General features: G+C 45.2%; 1 protein-coding gene across 25 annotated transcripts in view; it reads left to right on the top strand.

The window, feature by feature from the left end:
• Positions 1 to 19,078, top strand: part of TDP1 (tyrosyl-DNA phosphodiesterase 1) — a 72,972-nt gene that overhangs the window by 21,895 nt on the left and 31,999 nt on the right. For 11 of the 25 annotated variants that reach the window (XM_081510854.1, XM_081510857.1, XM_081510852.1 and 8 more), the window contains 7 exons: positions 1,116 to 1,208; positions 6,876 to 7,043; positions 7,464 to 7,542; positions 10,152 to 10,334; positions 10,961 to 11,009; positions 12,791 to 12,857; positions 14,734 to 14,841. In XM_081510854.1, coding sequence (XP_081366980.1) covers positions 1,116 to 1,208; positions 6,876 to 7,043; positions 7,464 to 7,542; positions 10,152 to 10,334; positions 10,961 to 11,009; positions 12,791 to 12,857; positions 14,734 to 14,841 — 747 coding nt within the window. The remainder of the gene's footprint in view (positions 1 to 1,115; positions 1,209 to 6,875; positions 7,044 to 7,463; positions 7,543 to 10,151; positions 10,335 to 10,960; positions 11,010 to 12,790; positions 12,858 to 14,733; positions 14,842 to 19,078) is intronic. The other 14 variants (XM_081510864.1, XM_081510858.1, XM_081510861.1 and 11 more) reach the window with 2 other exon arrangements.

Here is a 19,078-nt window from a genome sequence, read left to right on the forward strand (position 1 = left end):
CGTATTGCGTTTCATTATCACAGCAGCCCTGTAAAGTGATGAACAGAGGATTCATCCTTCATGTTACAAATGAGAAACTGAGGCTGAGGGACACAGAATGATTCGGGGTCTTCAGTGACTTCCTTGGGGTCAGATGGCTTCTAAGTGATGAACAGAGGTGCTTAGGTCTTCCAGCCTCAGATGGGAACCTCTTATCTGTGTGGTGTTCCCCCTCCCCTCACTGGAATTCAACTAAGAGAAACAGTCTGATAACTGGGGAAGCCGCATCGGAAAGAAAGGAATCTCAAGAGCCGATTTGAGTCAAGGGAGGATAAAGGATAAAAGGCAAGACTCACCTCAAGCCCAGGTTCAGGCTCATGACAAGTCTGGTGTCTATGGAGTATGAAGAAAGATCAGTGGTTATTTGTTCTCACTCCCCTCTACTGTAGCAGGGGCCCCAGTAAAGCCTTGCCTGAAGAAAAAAAAAGATCAGTCTCTTGAAAATGAAGCATCTTTCAAACTTAAACTGCAACCCACAGTAGGAAATGCATTTGTCATTTCAGTCTGCTGCACACATCCACAGTGATAAGTGCTGAAACCAGAGTTTCATGAACCCGCACTTAGCTATATGCAATATCCTCTTGAGTTTCTAATTTATTCTGTTGCAGTTGTTTGTTTGGTTTTGGTTTAATGCTAGGTAGCCATAGCATAGCACAAGGGTGTGAGCAGACCCTGAAAACACTGAACAAGAAGGTTCCTCTCGTCCCTCACAGTGACAGGGATGCAGAGGAGATGACAGAGGCTGAGCAAGCAGGTTCCTCTCGTCCCTCATAGTGATGGGGATGCAGAGTAGATGATAAGGAGCCAGACTGGAGTAGGAGGGCTTTACAGTGCCAGGACTGGCCACGTGGACGGGATGGAGCAAAAGTTAATTTCAGTCATCCAACACTCCGAGCATTTTGGAAGGTGGTTTTCCGCCTGCCACTTGGGCAGACTTTGATGATGTATAGAAGAAACGGAGCCTATAAATTTTGAAGTTTGGATAATGTAAGAGTTCTTTCACCTATTGCGTTTGCACTAGGAAGGCGTTTTGAGAGTACTGTTAACGTTGCTCGTTCCTTTTTCTGTTTTTAAAGGAAAATGATGCTACTGCTGTATGAGGAGGGCCTCCGGGTTGTCATACACACCTCCAACCTCATCCGCGAGGACTGGCACCAGAAGACACAGGGGTTTGTGGGGCTCCGTTCGTTTCATGCTAAGAAACATCCAAAATAAGAACGTTCACTGTATTCTTTTTCTCCAGTTTTTTAATTGTGGGAAGAAAAAGCCAGAATTATGACATAGAAAAGAGGTGCATGCAAAAAAGTGATACTGCCTCCCTCGTGGTAACTGATGTCAACCATTTAGCCCATGATCACCCACACCTGTCTGTTTAGACCTGTAAATGTTGTTGTTCAGTCACTAAGTAATGTCCGACTCTTTGTGACTCCACGGACTGCAGCACACCAGGCCCGCCTGTCCTTTACTGTCTTCCTGAGTTTGCTTAAACTCATGTCCGTTGAGTTGATGATGCTGTCCAATGATCTCAGCCTCTGTTGCCCCTTCTCCTCCTGCCTTCAATCGTTCCCAGCATCAGGGTCTTTTACAGTGAGTTGGCTCTTTGCATCAGGTGGCCAAAGTATTGGAACTTCAGCTGCAGCATAAGTCCTTCCACTAACATGCAGGGTTGATCTCCTTTAGGATGGACTGGTTAGATCTTGTTGCTGTCCAAGGAACTCTCAAGAGTCTTCTCCAGCACCACAGTTCAAAAGCATCAGTTCTTTTGTAGGATGAACGGTGCTCATCCTTCTTTATGGTCGCACTCTTACATCCGTACTTGCCTGCTGGGACAACCACAGCTTCGACTGTATGGACCTTTGTTGGCAGAGTGCTGTCCCTGCTTTTCAATCTGCTGTCAAAAGCATTGTCATAGCTTTTCTCCAAAGAGCGTCTTTTAATTTCATGGCTGTAGTCACTGTTCACAGTGATTTTGGAGCCGAAGAAAATAAACTCTGTCAATGCTTCCATTTTTTTCCTATAAGCATACCCATACATAAAATTTATATGCTGTAGTTTTTTTTCCTATTTTTTACAAAAATGGGGTCATACATATAGTCTCCAGCCAAGTAGGTCTAAGGATCTGAGGCAGGAAAGAGAATAAAAAATGGAAGGGCCAAACATATTATTTTTCCAATAAGACCTTTCTGATAACTTTCTTGGCCCTCACTTACCCTACACCCACCTGTACCTACCACCTCCCAACTGACATCAAAGGAAAACTCGGGGGTTGATTGTATGCTAAAAATATCCCTTTATGGAGAAGGAAATGGCAACCTGCTCCAGTATTCTTGCCTGGAAAAGTCCATGGACAGAGGAGCCTGGCAGGCTGCAGTCCATGGGGTCACATGACTGAGCACGCGTGCATGAGGGGGGAGGGAGGTGGGTTGGTAGCAATAAACTGGTAGAACTTAAAAAACTTGATATCCCTTTACCTCCAATCAGTTTGCTGCTGCTGCTGCTGCTAAGTCGCTTCAGTCGTGTCCGACTCTGTGCGACCCCATAGATGGCAGCCCACCAGGCTCCCCCGTCCCTGGGATTCTCCAGGCAAGAATACTGGAGTGGGTTGCCATTTCCTTCTCCAGTGCATGAAAGGAAAAAGTGAAAGTGAAGTCGCTCAGTCGTGTCCGACTCTGAGCGACCCCATGGACTGGAGCCTACCAGGCCCCTCCGTCCATGGGATTTTCCAGGCAAGAGTACTGGAGTGGGGTGCCATTGCCTTCTCCGTCCAATCAGTTTAGTTTCCCATAAAACATTCTAAACTGCTGTCTTTTCAGAGCCTGTAATATGGTCGTAAATCTCCGAAAGAATTGAACGCAAAGGGTTTTCATGCTGTTTTTTTAATTACTAACCCTTTGTCCTTGGTGCGTGTTTACTAGATCTAGTTTTCAATCTCTTGGGGAAGTTAGGGTTTATCCTTAGGCATTTTAGGGACTTGTTCAAATCACATTTCACCCTTCATTCTCCTTCCCAGGAAGCCCTCATTACAGCCAGCCTTGGTTTTCCTTTCCTTCGTTGAAGCCATCCTGCATGTCTCTGCCTGCCTGTGTTAGAAGAAGCACCCGTTCAGGGTTCACGCATTTTCCCCTGCATTCTACTCTGTTCCCTTCCCCGTATCCTCACCCAGCCTGGGGAGGGCTCTCACTGAGCCTGCATTGGACCCTGAGTTGGGCTGAGACAGGGAGCCTCCCAGCCCCCATCCTCCAGACCTGCTGAGCCTGGGTGGGCTCCCCAGCCCCAGAGTCACCTCTTCTGTCACACTGCCCTTCTGAACGTGAAAGGCAGTCTTTTCCCCAAGCCAGGGGTCTCTTGTCCCTCTTTACTCTCCTTCCCCACCAGAGCGGGTGTTTGTTTGAGGCCCTGAGCCCCCTGCCTGGTAGTTATCCTACAAACACATTCTCATGTCCCTTTAAGTTACACTCCCAGACCGCCCTGTTCTGACGGGGCCGGGTCCAGGGTCGTGGGGATGGACGGTCTCTAAGAGCCTTGGCTGCTGGGCTCTTGATCCACTGAGTTTCCGGTTGACAAGGTCTTTTGCTGCCCCTCAAGCTTCTAAGCTGCCAGTTGAGTTTTGGGACCCATGACTCATCTGTAGCCCCATATAAAAAGGGAATGAAATTGACGTAGCTTGTTCTTAGAGGAACAGTAACTAAAAGGATTTGTCAGGTCGCCTCTAAGTCTCCTGTGGCCCAAAGAATCCCTCCCCTGGCTCCCCAGTTCCTCTGGAGCTGAGTGTAGAGGCAGCCCTGCCTCCTTAGGTGTCTTTGACTTGGCTGCTATGGGGAAGGGATTGAAGGTAAAGGGTTTAGGTGTTCATTTTTTTCCTTTATTTAAAAAAAACTTAATTTTTAAAAAATGTATTGACTAGATGTAGCTTCACATGGTTCAAAACTCAAAGTACAAGTGGTATAAAATCTCCAGCTTCCCTCTGCTGGCCCCCCCAGGAAAGGGGGTACTGATAGTCTAGATTCTACTCTATCTGATACTATACAGTTTCATGTTGTGAGTTGTAATTTTTTAAAAAAACATTAAAAAAATTTTTGTGTGTGTAATCTTATTTCATAGTCTGCCTATCATGGCCCTGTGGATTCTTTCTTCTCCTAAAGATATTCCATCCATCCTTTTTCACCTGCTTCTTGGTCCACCTGTTCATGTCTCAGTTTTAAAACTATCTGGCCCGTGACGGTTTCTGTTCTTATTTTGTCAAATGGTAAAGACATCTCACATCTCGATGTCCTGGTTTGGAGAGTCATCGTCTGTCGTGTTCCTCCTCCAGAACTGTTCTTGTGACTGACCCTCTGATCCAGGAGGAGCTCCCCTCACCCTGCAGCTCCGAGTTGCTGTGGGGAGGTGAGACTGCCCTCTTCCATCCCGCCCAACACGGTCACTGTACACGCAGGAGCCGAGGGAGGCCCAGAGAGGTCACCGAGCTGGCCCAGAGTGACGCAGCCAGGTAGCAGCAGATCCCGGTACAGAACCTGGACTCCTCTCCTGGTCTCACGTGTTACCCATTGTGCAAGGTGTTGACTTTAAAAAAAAAAAGCACACCGTGAGAGCTGTGAGTCAAGTTTTATTTGGGACAAAATGAGGACTATAGTCCAGGAGACAGCATTTCAGATAGCTCTGAGAAGCTGCTCCAGAGAGGCAGGAGGAAAAGTCAGTATATGTGTGATCTTGGTGAATATGTGCATGCCATCAAGCACATGTTTAGCAGAAGGTTTACGCTAGTTTCATGAAGGTTACTGCTACCCATGAGAAGCAGGTGTCACCGTGAAGGATTTTAGTGCTTTTCTAGGTTTAAGGAGATACAAGAATTAGGCTCTTAAAATCGGCTCCTGAAAATATCTAACTCTCTGAAGGCCTGTTCTGCCAGTTTTTCCCCCAGGCACAGAGTGCCTCATTTCTGCTCTCCACCCTGACCTTTCAGGGGGTGTTGAAAGGCAGCCGCTGCAGCCACACAGGATTTGATGCTTGTAGTTGTCGAGGGCACGTGCCAGTCTGTGGTTGACAGAGGGGTCTCCTTGAGGTGGGGAAGGAAGGTGTGACAGGCCACCCTGCTGGGAACATGCTCAGAGCTCAGGAGACGCCCAGCCAGGATTCTCGAGGTTCTGACGGCCTGTCTCGCAGTCTCCTTTGAGGGCTGCTAGCGAGAGAGGAACAGGCAGTTTCTGTTGCACTTTCCGGGCAGGACTGTGGCGGGAGGAGGCACCGGAGGGGAGACGGCAGACGCAGCTCCTGCCTGCCGAGGCTGCTTTCTTTTGGGCCCTGTTCATTACCTCGTGGCCATCTTTGTGAGGCAGCACTGCTAACTAACCTGGTTTTGCAGCTGAAGGAGCTGCACAAGAGCTTTGAAGCCATGTTTGTCTATAATCTACGAGGGGCCAGTTCACAGAAGGACTGGGTTTAGGTGTGGTCATTTGCCATTCGTGGGTGTAACATAGAGGTTTTGGCAAAGTACACTGACAAAAATCGATGAAGTTAGAGATGTCATTAAAGGTTTTTTACCGATTTATTTGAAACCTGAGGTTGCTGCTGGTGCTAAGTCGCTTCAGTCGTTTCCGACTGTGCGACCCTATAGACGGCAGCCCACCAGGCTCCGCCTTCCCTGGGATTCTCCAGGCAAGAATACTGGAGTGGGTTGCCATTTCCTTCTCCAGTGCATGAAAGGGAAAAGTGAAAGTGAAGTCGCTCAGTCATGTCTGACTCTTAGCGACCCCATGGACTATAGCCTACCAGGCTCCTCCGTCCATGGGATTTTCCAGGCAAGAGTACTGGAGTGGGGTGCCATTGCCTTCTCCAACCTGAGGTTAGTGTTAATGTAATATGACCAAATGTAGACTATACCTCATTTCAGACCCCAGATATGGGATGTAGATAGGAAAATGAGTTTGTTTATTGAAAACATATTTGCGCATACATTCTTTTCTTACTGTAGATAACTTTTATTTTCCGCTGGCTGAAGGGCTACACTGACATACGTTTGGGCAGGAACGTGCTGGGGCTGCCGCTGTGGAGTTGCTATAGCAATTAGGAGTAGAGCTGTTGCCATCAAGGCTTTGAAGGCGATGCAGGGACTTACCTGGTGGTCCAGGGGCTATGTCTCCGCACTCCCAGGGCAGGGGGCCCGGGTCCGATTCCTGGTCAGGGAACTGGGCCCCACATGCTACAACTGGGAGTTCGCATGCCACAACTAAAAATCCCACACGTTGCAACTAAGACCCAGCCCAGCCAAATAAATATTTTAAAAAAATAAAGCAGTGTAGAGCTGAGAAGGTAAGCAGGGGAATAAGGAGGGTGAGTGAGTGAGTGGGGGAACGTGGAGGGGTCAAGTTGGGAGAGGCAGGCAGAGGCCAGGCCTTCCTGGGTCTAAAATTCACAGCTTTTCAAAAATAATTCTGTGTATGATGAGAAGCACTGGAATGGTACAGTTGAATTTGTTTCATAAGGATGACCTTGGGCATCCCACGTGGTGCTAGTGGTAAAGATGTAGGACACCTAAGAAATGTGGATTCAATCCCTGGGTTGAGAAAATCCCCTGGAGAAGGGCATGCAAACCCACTGCAGCATTCTTGCCTGGAGAACCCCATGGACAGAGGAGTCTGGTGGACTACGGTCCATAGGTCACAGAGTTGGAAATGACTAAAGCAACTTAGCGCTCACGCACATAAGGATGGCCTCACTGGCTATTGGAGAGAGGTAGTGAGAATTCCCCTCCTTAAGGTGAGTTCCTGATTATGGAGATAGCACTGTGATCAGCTCTCCTCCTGACTGTTCAAGGTGGTTTTCTTTTTCCATTCCAGAATATGGTTGAGCCCCTTGTACCCCCGAATCGTCCATGGGACCCACAGATCCGGAGAATCACCCACACACTTCAAAGCTGACCTCATCAGCTACCTGGAAGCTTATAACGCCGCCCCTCTCAAGGAGTGGATAGACACCATCCAGGAGCATGACCTCTCAGAAACAAAGTAGGATAAACATGGCCTCGCAGCAACTCGGGGGGCTCACTTTGAGAACCACGTGAGGTCTGGAGTGCAGGGCTGGCAGGTGGTGGGGGACACTGGGCTGTCCTTCGGGAGATGGTAGAGCGGGCCGTCCCTGTCGGCGCCTTCTGGGCCTCAGATGCTGCCGTGGAGGCTCGGGGCTCTCCCCACTCATCTGGGGCCCCACCAGAGTGCCTGCTCTGAAGGTCACTGAGTTCTTGGACTTCCACCCCAGGGGGTCCCACGGGGCACTTGAAGATGATTTTAAGTGTCAGTTAACTCCTCAGAGGAGGCATCTCAAGAAAGCAGGTTGGCTCTTGGAATATTTCATGCTTACTGTTAGTGTGTGTAGTTTGAGGTCCACACATCACTATGTTCTCTAACTTGTATTTTGTATTGTTTTAGTGTTTACCTTATTGCCTCAACCCCCGGACGCTTTCAAGGAAATCAGAAAGATAACTGGGGACATTTCAGGCTTAGGAAGGTAATAAAATTTTTACTATTTAAAAAAATTTTATTGTATGTTCACTCCTATTTTGTTTATAATTGGTCTATTTTGAAAGCAGCTGTATAATATCTCTAGCACAACTCTGGGCAAGCATTAGGCACTTGAAATTGATTATCTAATTATAGTTTCCATTGGCTACTTGCATTTTAACATTTTGCCTTTTTTATAGCTGCAGAGTTAACAGATCTAAATGGCAAAAGCATATGGACGATTTTTAGTTTTTTTATTTCTTGTAATCAAGATAATTAGAGACTTTGTATTTATACAAGTAGTTTTTGCTCAGCATGTGAAGGATTTTTGTTTTATGTCAAGGATGTTTCACACAGATTCAACAAAGAACAGAAAATAGTGTTGAGCAAAGACCACAACTGAGCTATGATGTGTTTTGTTTGCTAAAGCAATGCCCTAGGAATTGTAATTATGAGAATGACATTTGCTGCTGGTATGAAAATAAGCCAAGCAAGATCTTTAACAAAATAAAACAAGCAGCAGGTTAAAGCTTCAAATTTCCTCTACCTCTCTCTAGGAGTCAGTTTACCTTAGTAAATTCCCAACACGATTTCTTAAAAGCCCCTCTTTTTCCATAGATTATTGATGCTGTGTGAGAATTCCCCTTGACCGATGACAATTTTTAATTTCCTATTTTTAAGTGAGTCCACAGCTGAAAGCAGGCAGGGTCTCAGCGCCACCATCTTTCTGTCTTGAACTTGGGAGCAGGGGAGTCCCACAGGCTGGATAGCGAAAATGAAAGTCGCTCAGTCATGTCCAACTCTTTATGACCCCATGGCCTATACAGTCCATGAAATTCTCCAGGCCGGAATACTGGAGTGAGTAGTCTTTCCCTTCTCCAGGGGATCTTCCCAACCCAGGGATCCAACCCAGGTCTCCCACATTGCAGGCAGATTCTTTACCAGCTGAGCCACAAGGGAGCCCAAGAATACTGGAGTGGGTAGCCTATCCCTTCTCCAGCAGATCTTCCTGACCCAGGAATCGAACCTGGGTCTCCCGCATTGCTGGTGGATTCTTCACCAAGTGAGCCACCAGGGAAGCCCACATGCTGGAAAAGTGCACAGCTCTGTGGGTTGATACCCACAACAAGGGCCAAATCCTGACCCGGTTACAAGCCGTGTGACTTCGCCTTGCTCCCACCTCTTGACATCTGTAAAATGGGTTCAGTGGCAGCACTTCCCTCACAGAATCGTGTAGAGATTGAATGAGGAAAGAAAGGCAGGGCGCGTGTCCACTATTCAGTAAGCACTTGCGGGGTTTAGCTTGTGGACTGGTGGTTCAGAAAGGCCAGGTAATCACACACACTTGTGCAGGATCCCTGTGTCACTGAAAGCTGAGTAGCCTCTTATCCGAGTTTGCGACCCCTTTGCACAGTCAGGAGCTTGTGTTGCATGACAGCTGCCTTCCAGTGAAGACAGGGCGTGATCAGAAGTCTGCTCCACTGCTGGGGAAGAGAAGCCCAGAGACTTGGGCCACGGTCTGGTAGCTGATCAAGGACTGAGCCCGGAATAGAAGCCAAGTCTTGTGATTGTCAGCTCACTCCTGCTTCTACCCCATGCTGCACCCAGGGTGGAAGTTGAGAACTGTTTGGGGCCCTTTGGGGAAGTGTGTTTGTAAGTATTAATGCCTACTCAGTGGAAAGGAGAATAACACGTATACCCTGAACAAAACATCCCTCAGATTATGAGCTCCACTGGAACAGGAACTGAGGCTTGTTTTTATTGCTGTCTCCAGCCTCTAGGAAGGCACTCAGTACAGGTTTAAAGAGAGAAAATTCTCAAGTGTTTTCTGACTTATTTCTGCAGCTTTGCATAAATATCAAACAAAGCAGGAAATGTAGGTCAGTCTTCCCCAGGGCTTAAGGTGGTATGCATCCATATGTAAATATATTCTCTTTCATTTATAGAGCATCACAGCTGCCCAGACCCCAAGCCTTTTTCAAATGATAGGAGTCAAAATATATAATAGTTTGACCTTCTGGGTTTTATTTCAGTGTATTAAACCTTTGGAATTTCAAGGCAGAAGGCTAATCTCATATGGCAGATTGCACTAGTCTGACATTGCTACTAAAATGGGTCATTTTTTTTTAATCTGTTTAAGTACAAATCAAAGAATTTTGGAAGAGAAATACTTGTGTCCACTTCATTAAAATAAAATGTTTTCAGTATTTAAAAATATTTCCCAAAGGATTAACATATATACATTACTATATATAAGATAGATAAGGGCCCTACTATGTAGCACAGGGGACTCGACTCAGTACTGTGTAATGACCTCTGGGGGAAAAAAATGTAAAAAAAGAGTGGATGTATGTATAACTGATTCACTTTGCTGTACACCTGAAACTAACACAACATTGTATATCAACTATACACCAATAAAAATTTAAAAAGCAAAGTAAAATTTTTCCCAAAGAAGAAAAGCTGTCCGTGGGTGTGAAAACTGAGCATTAACCATTTTCAACATTCCCTTGTGAAGTAGGCAGTCCAAGGACAGAGAACCGTGCTCGGCGCCATCGCGATTTTTCCGTCCACAGGATCGGACTGACTCCAGCGTTCGTTTTTGTTCTCCCACAGCTTCTGAAAGAGCACGCCTCACCCATCCCTAAAGCAGAGTCCTGGCCGGTCGTAGGTCAGTTCTCCAGCATTGGCTCCATGGGGGCAGACGAATCAAAATGGTTGTGTTCGGAGTTTAAAGAGAGTCTGGTGACCCTGGGCAAGGAGAGCAGGACCCTGGGAAGTGCTGTTCCTCTCCACCTGGTGAGTGCCCCTCCTCCCCGAGGTCACTGTTCTCACCCTCTGGTCCAGGAGAAGAGTCAGATCTGTCCTCCTGGCCACAGAAAGGGACTTCATTCCGGGCTTCGGGGATGGAAGATGTTGAATGCAGTACAGCAGCACTGCCGTTTGGAATCAAGCCTCCCTAATAGCGTCTGGTGCTGGGAGCTTGCTGCTTTCTTCCAAGCTCCATCTCAGCCACAGACTAGCCTGCAGATTCTCCATTCCTTCCTTTAGGTGGTCAAGCCAAGGAAAAAATTTTGATAAAGCATTGCCAGCAGAATTACAGGCATTATTAATTATTCAGAGACATTTGAAGTAAGAATTTTACATTCAGTTCAGTTTTCTTTTGATGTTTCAGAGAAAAAAAATACTTATTGCAATGTAATTTTCTTTCATTGACTATAAATGCTTTCTGTAGTTTAACTGCTAGAAGTTCAGTAGTTTTCAATAAGATGGGAACTTTTTAAAATTTAAAGCACGTTTTCCAAGTCTTGAAGTATTATTTCTAATTGAGAGTTTCATCTTCGTAAAAAACAACTTCTTTCCTTTTAACACGCATGGATAGTTTCTTCAACATGGTGCATTCCAAGTGTTGTTTTTATTTTTAGATCTATCCTTCAGTGGAAAATGTGCGAACCAGCTTAGAAGGATATCCAGGTAATTGTTGGGAAGACTGTCCCAATTGTGTTTTTGTGTGTACATTTCATAAATACCCTTGTAAACTTTTTAAAACAAGTAATAAGAATGCCTTCCTCCTTGAGGCAGAAAGGTATTGATGAGAAATTTGGAGATTATTCTCTCTTAACTGGATGAGGATCTTTAAAGTAGGTAATATTGAGTGGTGCTGGGTTCCAAAGGTGATGCCACACAGTTGAGCAATTTGAGTGCTATTTAATCCTCACAGTAGCCCTGAGTGTTTGATACTTTTATCAAAAAGATTGTTCTCCCCTCTGCCACCAGTGGTTGTCTGGATAAGACATCCAGATAAAACCAGCTTCCGCCACAACTCCGTGCTATGTTTTTTTCTCACCCCTCTCCCTCACCCTCCACGTCCCCCCCGGCTTAAAGTACTAGGTGGTTCTTCCAGATTTGAATCCCAGATACAGATCATATTGAGGGTCCGGAACTGAGGCCTAATACTGAGATGAAATCTTTGGTATGATATAATTCAGTTGATATAGCTGGTCTCTCAAGGGATTCACCTGTAAACCCCAGGACTATTTTGTAGACATCTTTCAGTCTTGTCCTCTAGCTCCCTTAGATCAGTGCTGGGCAGTTAACTTGTTTGGAATTCAACAACCCCCAGGCAGTGTATTCAGGAGGTATTAACCAAAATCCCAAACGGGGTACACGTGTGTGCTAAGTCACTTCAGTCATGTCCCGACTCTTCTGCGACCCCGTGGACGGTAGCCCACCAGGCTCCTCTGTCCATGGGATTTTATAGGCAAGAATACTAGAGTGGGTTGCCATTCCCTTCTCCAGGGGATCTTCCCAACCCAGGAATCGAACCCGAGTCTCTTGCGGCTCCTAAATTGCAGGCAGATTCTTTACTGCTGAGCCACCAGGGAAGACCATACCAATGTGAAAGTCAGTCGTGTCCGACTCTTTGCGACACCATGGACTATAGCCCACCAGGCTCCTCTGTCCGTGGGATTCTCCAGGCAAGAATACTGGCTTCTAATTGTGTTTCCACTTGGAACTGTATTCTCTCTGTAGGACTATGGCTTTTAGGATTCATTTTTAAAAATGTAATGGTTTACTGAACATTTTATTTTAGTGACCCTTTGTTATTGCATTTGTGAGAATCCGTGTAGCTAGGACAGTCTCTTTGGAAATATCAATATAAAAGGTGAAAGAGGCAGGAGAACCAGGCTTTCATCCTAGTCTCCCCTCTCCCGAGTGTCCTGGTCTTGGGCCCAAAAAAAAGACGCACGAGACTTCGTCTTGCAAAATGTGGCTAAAGGTGTCCCACCTGCTCGAGGACATCAGGGTGGGCTGGGACTCATTCTCTGGTCTCTCCTAACATTTCAAACCTGTGCTATTATAGATGTTAAAGTACCGCCACCACCACCCCTTCCAATAATTAATATCTTTTTCTATTGAGATAGTAAACATTTATTATTTGATATGCACCCTAAGAAGGAAATGGCAACCCCGTCCAGTATTCTTGCCTGAAGAATCCCATGGACAGAGGAGCCTGGTGGGCTACAGTCCATGGGGTTGCAAAGAGTTGGACACGACTAAGCAACTAACACTTTATGCACTTCTAACAAAGGAAACCCCATTGAGAGAACAAACCTAATGCAGGTATAGATGTTTCCTTTCAAAGAGCTATTCCGTACGATGAAATAAGTAGTGGCTTCTTTAACCACTATATATAGATTTTCTTAATGAGGGTCCTCATTTATTTGTTTACTTTATTTCTCTTACTTTAAAAGCTGGGGGCTCTCTTCCCTATAGCATCCAGACGGCAGAGAAACAGAACTGGCTTCATTCCTATTTTCAGTAAGTAATCTGGTTAGAATGCTGCTGTTGCTTCTTTCAAGTAAAATAAGAATGTTGTCTGTCTGATTTTCTTTTTAAAAAAAAAAGAGCTTTACGTAATATGGCTGTATTTTTAATCTGTATATGTTAGTGATAGAAATCCCTCAAAGTTCTAAACATTTCTTGGAATTGGTTTTTAATACCAGAGTCTAATTTATCTCTGTGAGGTTCCTGTTTAAATATTGGCATCCAAAGAAAAAAGATAAGTGAAAGAACATGTTGGGAAATTTAGAATTTACATAAGCAGCGTTTTGGTTCATATTTCCAAAATATGCCATCCTCTGTGTACACATTCATGTGCTGGGAAGCTGCAGGCTTTCTGGGGGAAAAATCCACGCGCCTCCTCTGGGGCGCATGGCGGCCCTTGGCTCACAGCACGGCCAACGCTCAGGCTGAAAGGATGCCCTGCATCCTCTCCGGCCTCCCACCCTGCATGTTCTCGGCCAGCTGCAGCCTCACACTGGCTTCAACAGGCACTTACTTAAGCTGGAACCAGAAACGAAGACAGATTACCTTTCAGTTGCTTTAGTCTGGGAATTCCCTGCCACTCCAGTGGTTAGAACTCCTTGCTTTCACTGCCAAGGGCCCGGGCCCAGTCCCCAGTCAGAGAACTAAGATCCTGCAAGCCGCCCACGGCATGGCCAAAAGGCAAAAAGAGCTTTCAGTCCAATTCAGTATGTCATCCCGAAGCCTTTCTTTAATGCTTTCTTTCGAGGTGTTTGATTTTATTTTGCAGAGGACGTTTCTTCAAATTGAGCCCCTTTGCGTATTGTGTTCTTACAAGTGAATTTTGGTTTTTTGTTTTTAACTTTTATTCATTTATTGATCAGCCGCCCTGGGTCTTTGTTGCCACAAGCAGGCTTCCTCTCTCTGGTTGCGGAGAGGAAGGCTACCCTCTAATCGCGGTGCGTGGGCTTCTCATTGTGGTGGCTCCTCTCAGTGCGAAACACAGGCTCTGGGGCGCGTCAGCATCAGTAATGGAGCTTGAGGGCTTGGATTGGGGCTCCAGGCTCGACGGTTTGGCTCACGGGCACCGTTGCCTCGTGGCACATGGGCTCTTCCCACAGCAGGGATCTAACCTGCGTCCCCTGCATTGGCAGGTGGATTGCTAACCACTGGACCACCAGGGAAGCCCCACAAGTGAATTTAATAATCTAATAATGACCCTGCCGAATCCCAATTTTACTCTTCAGACAGTCTGTTCTCTTGAGGGACTGTCCTCTTATATTCATAAGTGAGGATTGTTACCTCATGATATAGGTCTTTTTTTCCCATGAAACCTTAGTCCCAAAAATGTTGGAAACTTAGAAACCAAACTTAGACATATGAATATCTGCATTTGACTGGGATATTTCTGAATTACCCCCTGCTTTTTGGCATTCCATTTTGATAGTCATACTGTTTGTATTTTTTCCATTTTGTATTTTGTTCATTCAGGAGGCATTTGGTGAGCCTTTCCTACTCAGTAATGTGCTCTGGGAACACAGTTCCTACTTTTAAAGAGACAAAGTGTGCTTACATGCAGTTAAAAGCACGATAGAAATAGTACGTGTGCATATGTAGATGTGTATTCCCAACAAGACACGAGGACCATGTGTCTACAGGTTACGGTGTTTTTTTGTATGTTGTATTTTCTACGTACCTACATTCTAAAATGAGCATGTGTTATTCTGTTAGCCAAACAGAATATAGGAAGTCATCACAGGTCATATCACAGAGAACAATGTACTCACTTTTTTTGCACGATAGGATTTTGCTTTTCATAAAGTTTCCTCATATTAGGACTGTGACTCATTTGTATTTTCTGACTAGTGATTTGTGCCTTTTCCATCACTAGCAAGTGGTCAGCTGACACCTCAGGCCGCAGCAACGCCATGCCACATATTAAGACATACATGAGACCTTCTCCAGACTTCAGTCAGATTGCTTGGTTCCTTGTCACAAGGTACGAGTTCTTATATTCTTGATGGGATAAGTTGTTAAAATATATTTGCTAAATGGCAGACCAAGTTACTGAGTTGAGGGAGAAAGACCTGGCTGTTGATTCTGGTTCTGTCACATCCTGATGCTGTGTGACCCTCGCTTCTTGTATACTCTGATGATCAGTCAGTAGGGCTGGGTGAAATAATCTATCTGCTTCCGATTCTAAAACACCACCATTGGAAGCGTTGCTGAGAGCCAGGCCATCGTACACCCCAAGGGCCACTTTATTACAGAGTTCGTTATTTTGCTCTGTTGAGGTCCTAAAATGATGTGACATTTCCTTCAATCAGATCTGACAGATTCTCTACCAGTTTGAGACTCTACCCATTGTATTACTTTTTTATACTCAGAACTTTGTGAACAACTGGTTTATGAGTGCGGCTGTTCTTCCCTTTACTGCATTTTCCTGTTTTAGAGGGATGAGGTAGGGTTGCACAGAGAACCATGGGTTCTAGGCCAGATAAAAGGACAATGCCAGCAAATCCAGCAGTCCATCCACAAGGGGCAGATGTATTATGTTTTAAGACTTGGATTGTAGCAAAAGATAAATACATCAAAAGCTGCATCTATTTGACTCCCCACACTTTTTTTTTTTGACACTTTACTTGTTTGATCTATTGTTAAAACTCCATGTTAATGTTGATGCTTGGGATGAATAAGTGCTTTTTATTAAAACAATATTCTCAAAAAAATTACAGTAGTAATAAGCAATATGGATGATAAGCCATGTGAATTTTGACTCTAATAATATGACTTTTAATAAGCCAGATTTGCACATCCAAGGAAGTGTTGCTCTTTAAAATGGTCATTTTTTAAAAGTAGATATTTTATAAAAATACTGCCACCACTCACATCCTTTTGCCACTCTTCAGAATTTCCTTCAAAGTGAGTTTCTGTGGCACATTAATAAGTATTATTTCTTAGTAGACATGCTTCTGTTCTGGGCCTTGTGACTAGGTGGCTGAAGGCAATGGCAGACTTATTATGTGGCAGTTCCTGTGGGTCAGGAGTCTGACCATGGGTTGGCTGGTCCTCTGCACAGAATCACAGTGTTGATCAAGGCTACGAGCTCCTCTAAGGCTCAGAGTCTTCTTCTAAACTCCCTGGTTGTTGGCAGAATTCCATTGCTTGTGGCTGTAGGACTGAGGTTTCTGCTTTCTTGGTGACTGTGAGCTTGGCCATTCTCAGCTCTGCAGTGCTGCTTCTGGTGCCCTCCGCACGGTCTTCTCCATGAATAGTTCACAGCCTAGCTCATGGCTTCTTCAAAGTCAACAGGAGGGAGAAACAAAATCAACAGGAGAATCTCAGTCCCCAGGAAGGGCCCCGTCCATCCTTTCAGGCTTCACTTGATTAGTTCAGGCTCAGGATCATCCCAAACCTTCTGATTAATCAGAGGTCCGGGGATTAGTGACCTGATCCTGGGAATGAACTCACACTCCAGGGGAGGGGATAAACTGGAAATGTACACCAGGGGCGAGGCGGAATCTTGGAGGCTGTCGTCCAATTCTGCCCTCCACCGGCCTCATTGGTATTCATTACTCAGCTGGGTTCATCCGCCTGCTTCTCCAGCTTTGACTTGAAATAATTTCTTCCTGTTTTGAAAATTGAGGTTTCTTTTCCATAGTCAAGGGAATGTCTCCTTGAGCATACTCACAAGACTGACCCTCAGGCTCCCCCAGAGGCTGTTTGAGAAGTGCAGCCCTAGCATTATTTGGAGCCAAAGGAGGCAACATGATTGGAGGGAGGTTCATTGCACCACAATGGCTTTGGAGACCCACACTCACTTGGGTGTGTAGAGTTGCTAAAAATAACAGTTATAAGTCTTATAAGAGATAACTAGAATCCTGCAAGATACACTCCCCCCCACCAAAAAAAATACCCACCCTCATCACTTCAGCAGCGAACTTCCCATACTCCCATGGGGTGTGCAGAGTGATCGCTGTCGTTTCTCAGCCCAGCGTAAGTAGCGGCTGTTGGCTTCCTGGTCTCAGAGACTGGGTTTTACCCAACTGACATTTCACAAATGCAGAAACTGGCTTGAAATCACGAATGAAATCTTATACAAGACACTACCTTTCATATAGTTTTCATCTTCTACTTTGTACTCTTATATACGCAAATATCAGATTTTTCATTCCCTCTCTTTCATGATGTGTTATGATTGGAGTTCTGACTGAAAGCATTTTTTATAGAGCCTAGGTTGTGTTTTAGTATTATATAGTTGCCACATCACTAAAATCTGCCCTAAAACCATTTTTAATGAAGTTTCTTTGTGAATGGACCTGTCTCGATTAGTTTTTGTCCTTGAATGCAGAGTTCCAAAGAATAGCAAGGAGAGATAAGAAAGAGCGATCAATGCAAAGAAATAGAGAAAAACAATAGAATGGGAAAGACTAGAGATCTTTTCAAGAAAATTAGAGATACCAAGGGAACATTTCATGCAAAGATGGGCTCAATAAAGGACAGAAATGGTAGGGACCTAACAGAAGCAGAAGATGTTAAGAAGAGGTGGCAAAAATACACAGAAGAACTGTACAAAAAAGTTCTTCACGACCCAGACAATCACAATGGTGTGATCACTCACCTAGAGCCAGACATCCTGGAATGTGAAGTCAAGTGGGCCTTAGGAAGCATCACTACGAACAAAGCTAGTGGAGGTGATGGAATTCCAGTTGAGCTATTTCAAATCCTCAAAGATGATGCTGTGAAAGTGCTGCACTCAATATGCCGGCAAATCTGGAAAACTCAGCAGTGGCCATAGGACTGGAAAAGGTCAGTTTTCATCCCAATCCCAAAGAAAGGCAATGCCAAAGAATGCTCAGACTACCGCACAGTTGCACTCACAGGCTAGTAAAGTAATGCTCAAAATTCTCCAAGCCAGGCCTCAGGAGTACGTGAACCATGAACTTCAGATGTTCAAGCTGGTTTTAGAAAAGGCAGAGGAACCAGAGATCAAATTGCCAACATCTGCTGGATCATCAAAAAAGCGAGAAAGTGCCAGAAAAACATCTATTTCTGCTTCATTGACTATGCCAAAGCCTTTGACTGTGTGGATCACAATAAACTGTGGAAGATTCTGAAAGAGATGAGAACACCAGACCACCTGACCTGCCTCTTGAGAAACCTGTCTGCAGGTCAGGAAGCAACAGTTAGAACTGGACATGGAACAACACACTGGTTCCAAATAGGAAAAGGAGTATATCAAGGCTGTATGTTGTCACCCTGCTTATTTAACTTATATTCAGAGTACATCATGAGAAACGCTGGGCTGGATGAAGCACAAGCTGGAATCAAGATTGCAAGGAGAAATATCAATAACCTCAGATATGCAGATGACACCACCCTTATGGCAGAAAGTGAAGAAGAACTAAAGAGCCTCTTGATGAAAGTGAAAGAGGAGAGTGAAAAAGTTGGCTTAAAGCTCAACATTCAGAAAACTAAGATCATGGCATCCGGTCCCATCACTTCATGGCAGATAGATGGGGAAACAGTGGAAACAGTGTCAGACTTTATTTTGGGGGGCTCCAAAATCACTGCAGATGGTGACTGCAGCCATGAAACTAAAAGACGCTTACTCCTTGGAAGGAAGGTTATGACCAACCTAGATAGCATATTTAAAAGCAGAGACATTACTTTGCCAACAAAAGTCCGTCTAGTCAAGGCTATGGTTTTTCCAGTAGTTATGTATGGATGTGAGAGTTGGACGGTGAAGAAAGCTGAGCGCTGAAGAATTGATGCTTTTGAACTGTGGTGTTGGAGAAGACTCTTGAGAGTCCCTTGGACTGCAAGGAGATCCGTCCTGGGTGTTCATTGGAAGGACTGATTTTGAAGCTGAAACTCCAATACTTCGGCCATCTGATATGAAGAACTGACTCATTGGAAAAGACCCTGATGCTGGGAAAGATTGAGGGCAAGAGGAGCAGGGGACGACAGAGGATGAGATGGCTGGATGGCAGCAGTGACTCGATGCACACGGGTTTGGGTAGACTCCAGGAGTTGGTGATTGACAGGGAGGCCTGGCGTGCTGCGGTTCATGGGGTCGCAAAGAGTCGGACAAGACTGAGTGACTGAACTGAAGAGAAAATGAGTTCGTAAGTCTCATACTTTTTTTCCTACCTGAATGCTCTTCCTGACACTTGGTAATTTTGTGAAATACGTGTGGTTTCTTTCAGACCAGTAAGTATAGTGCCGGTATAGTA

This window comes from Giraffa tippelskirchi, chromosome 7 (assembly GCF_054371585.1).
Source record: "Giraffa tippelskirchi isolate mGirTip1 chromosome 7, T2T-mGirTip1v1.2.pri, whole genome shotgun sequence".
In the NCBI taxonomy this organism is placed as follows: Eukaryota; Metazoa; Chordata; class Mammalia; order Artiodactyla; family Giraffidae; genus Giraffa; species Giraffa tippelskirchi.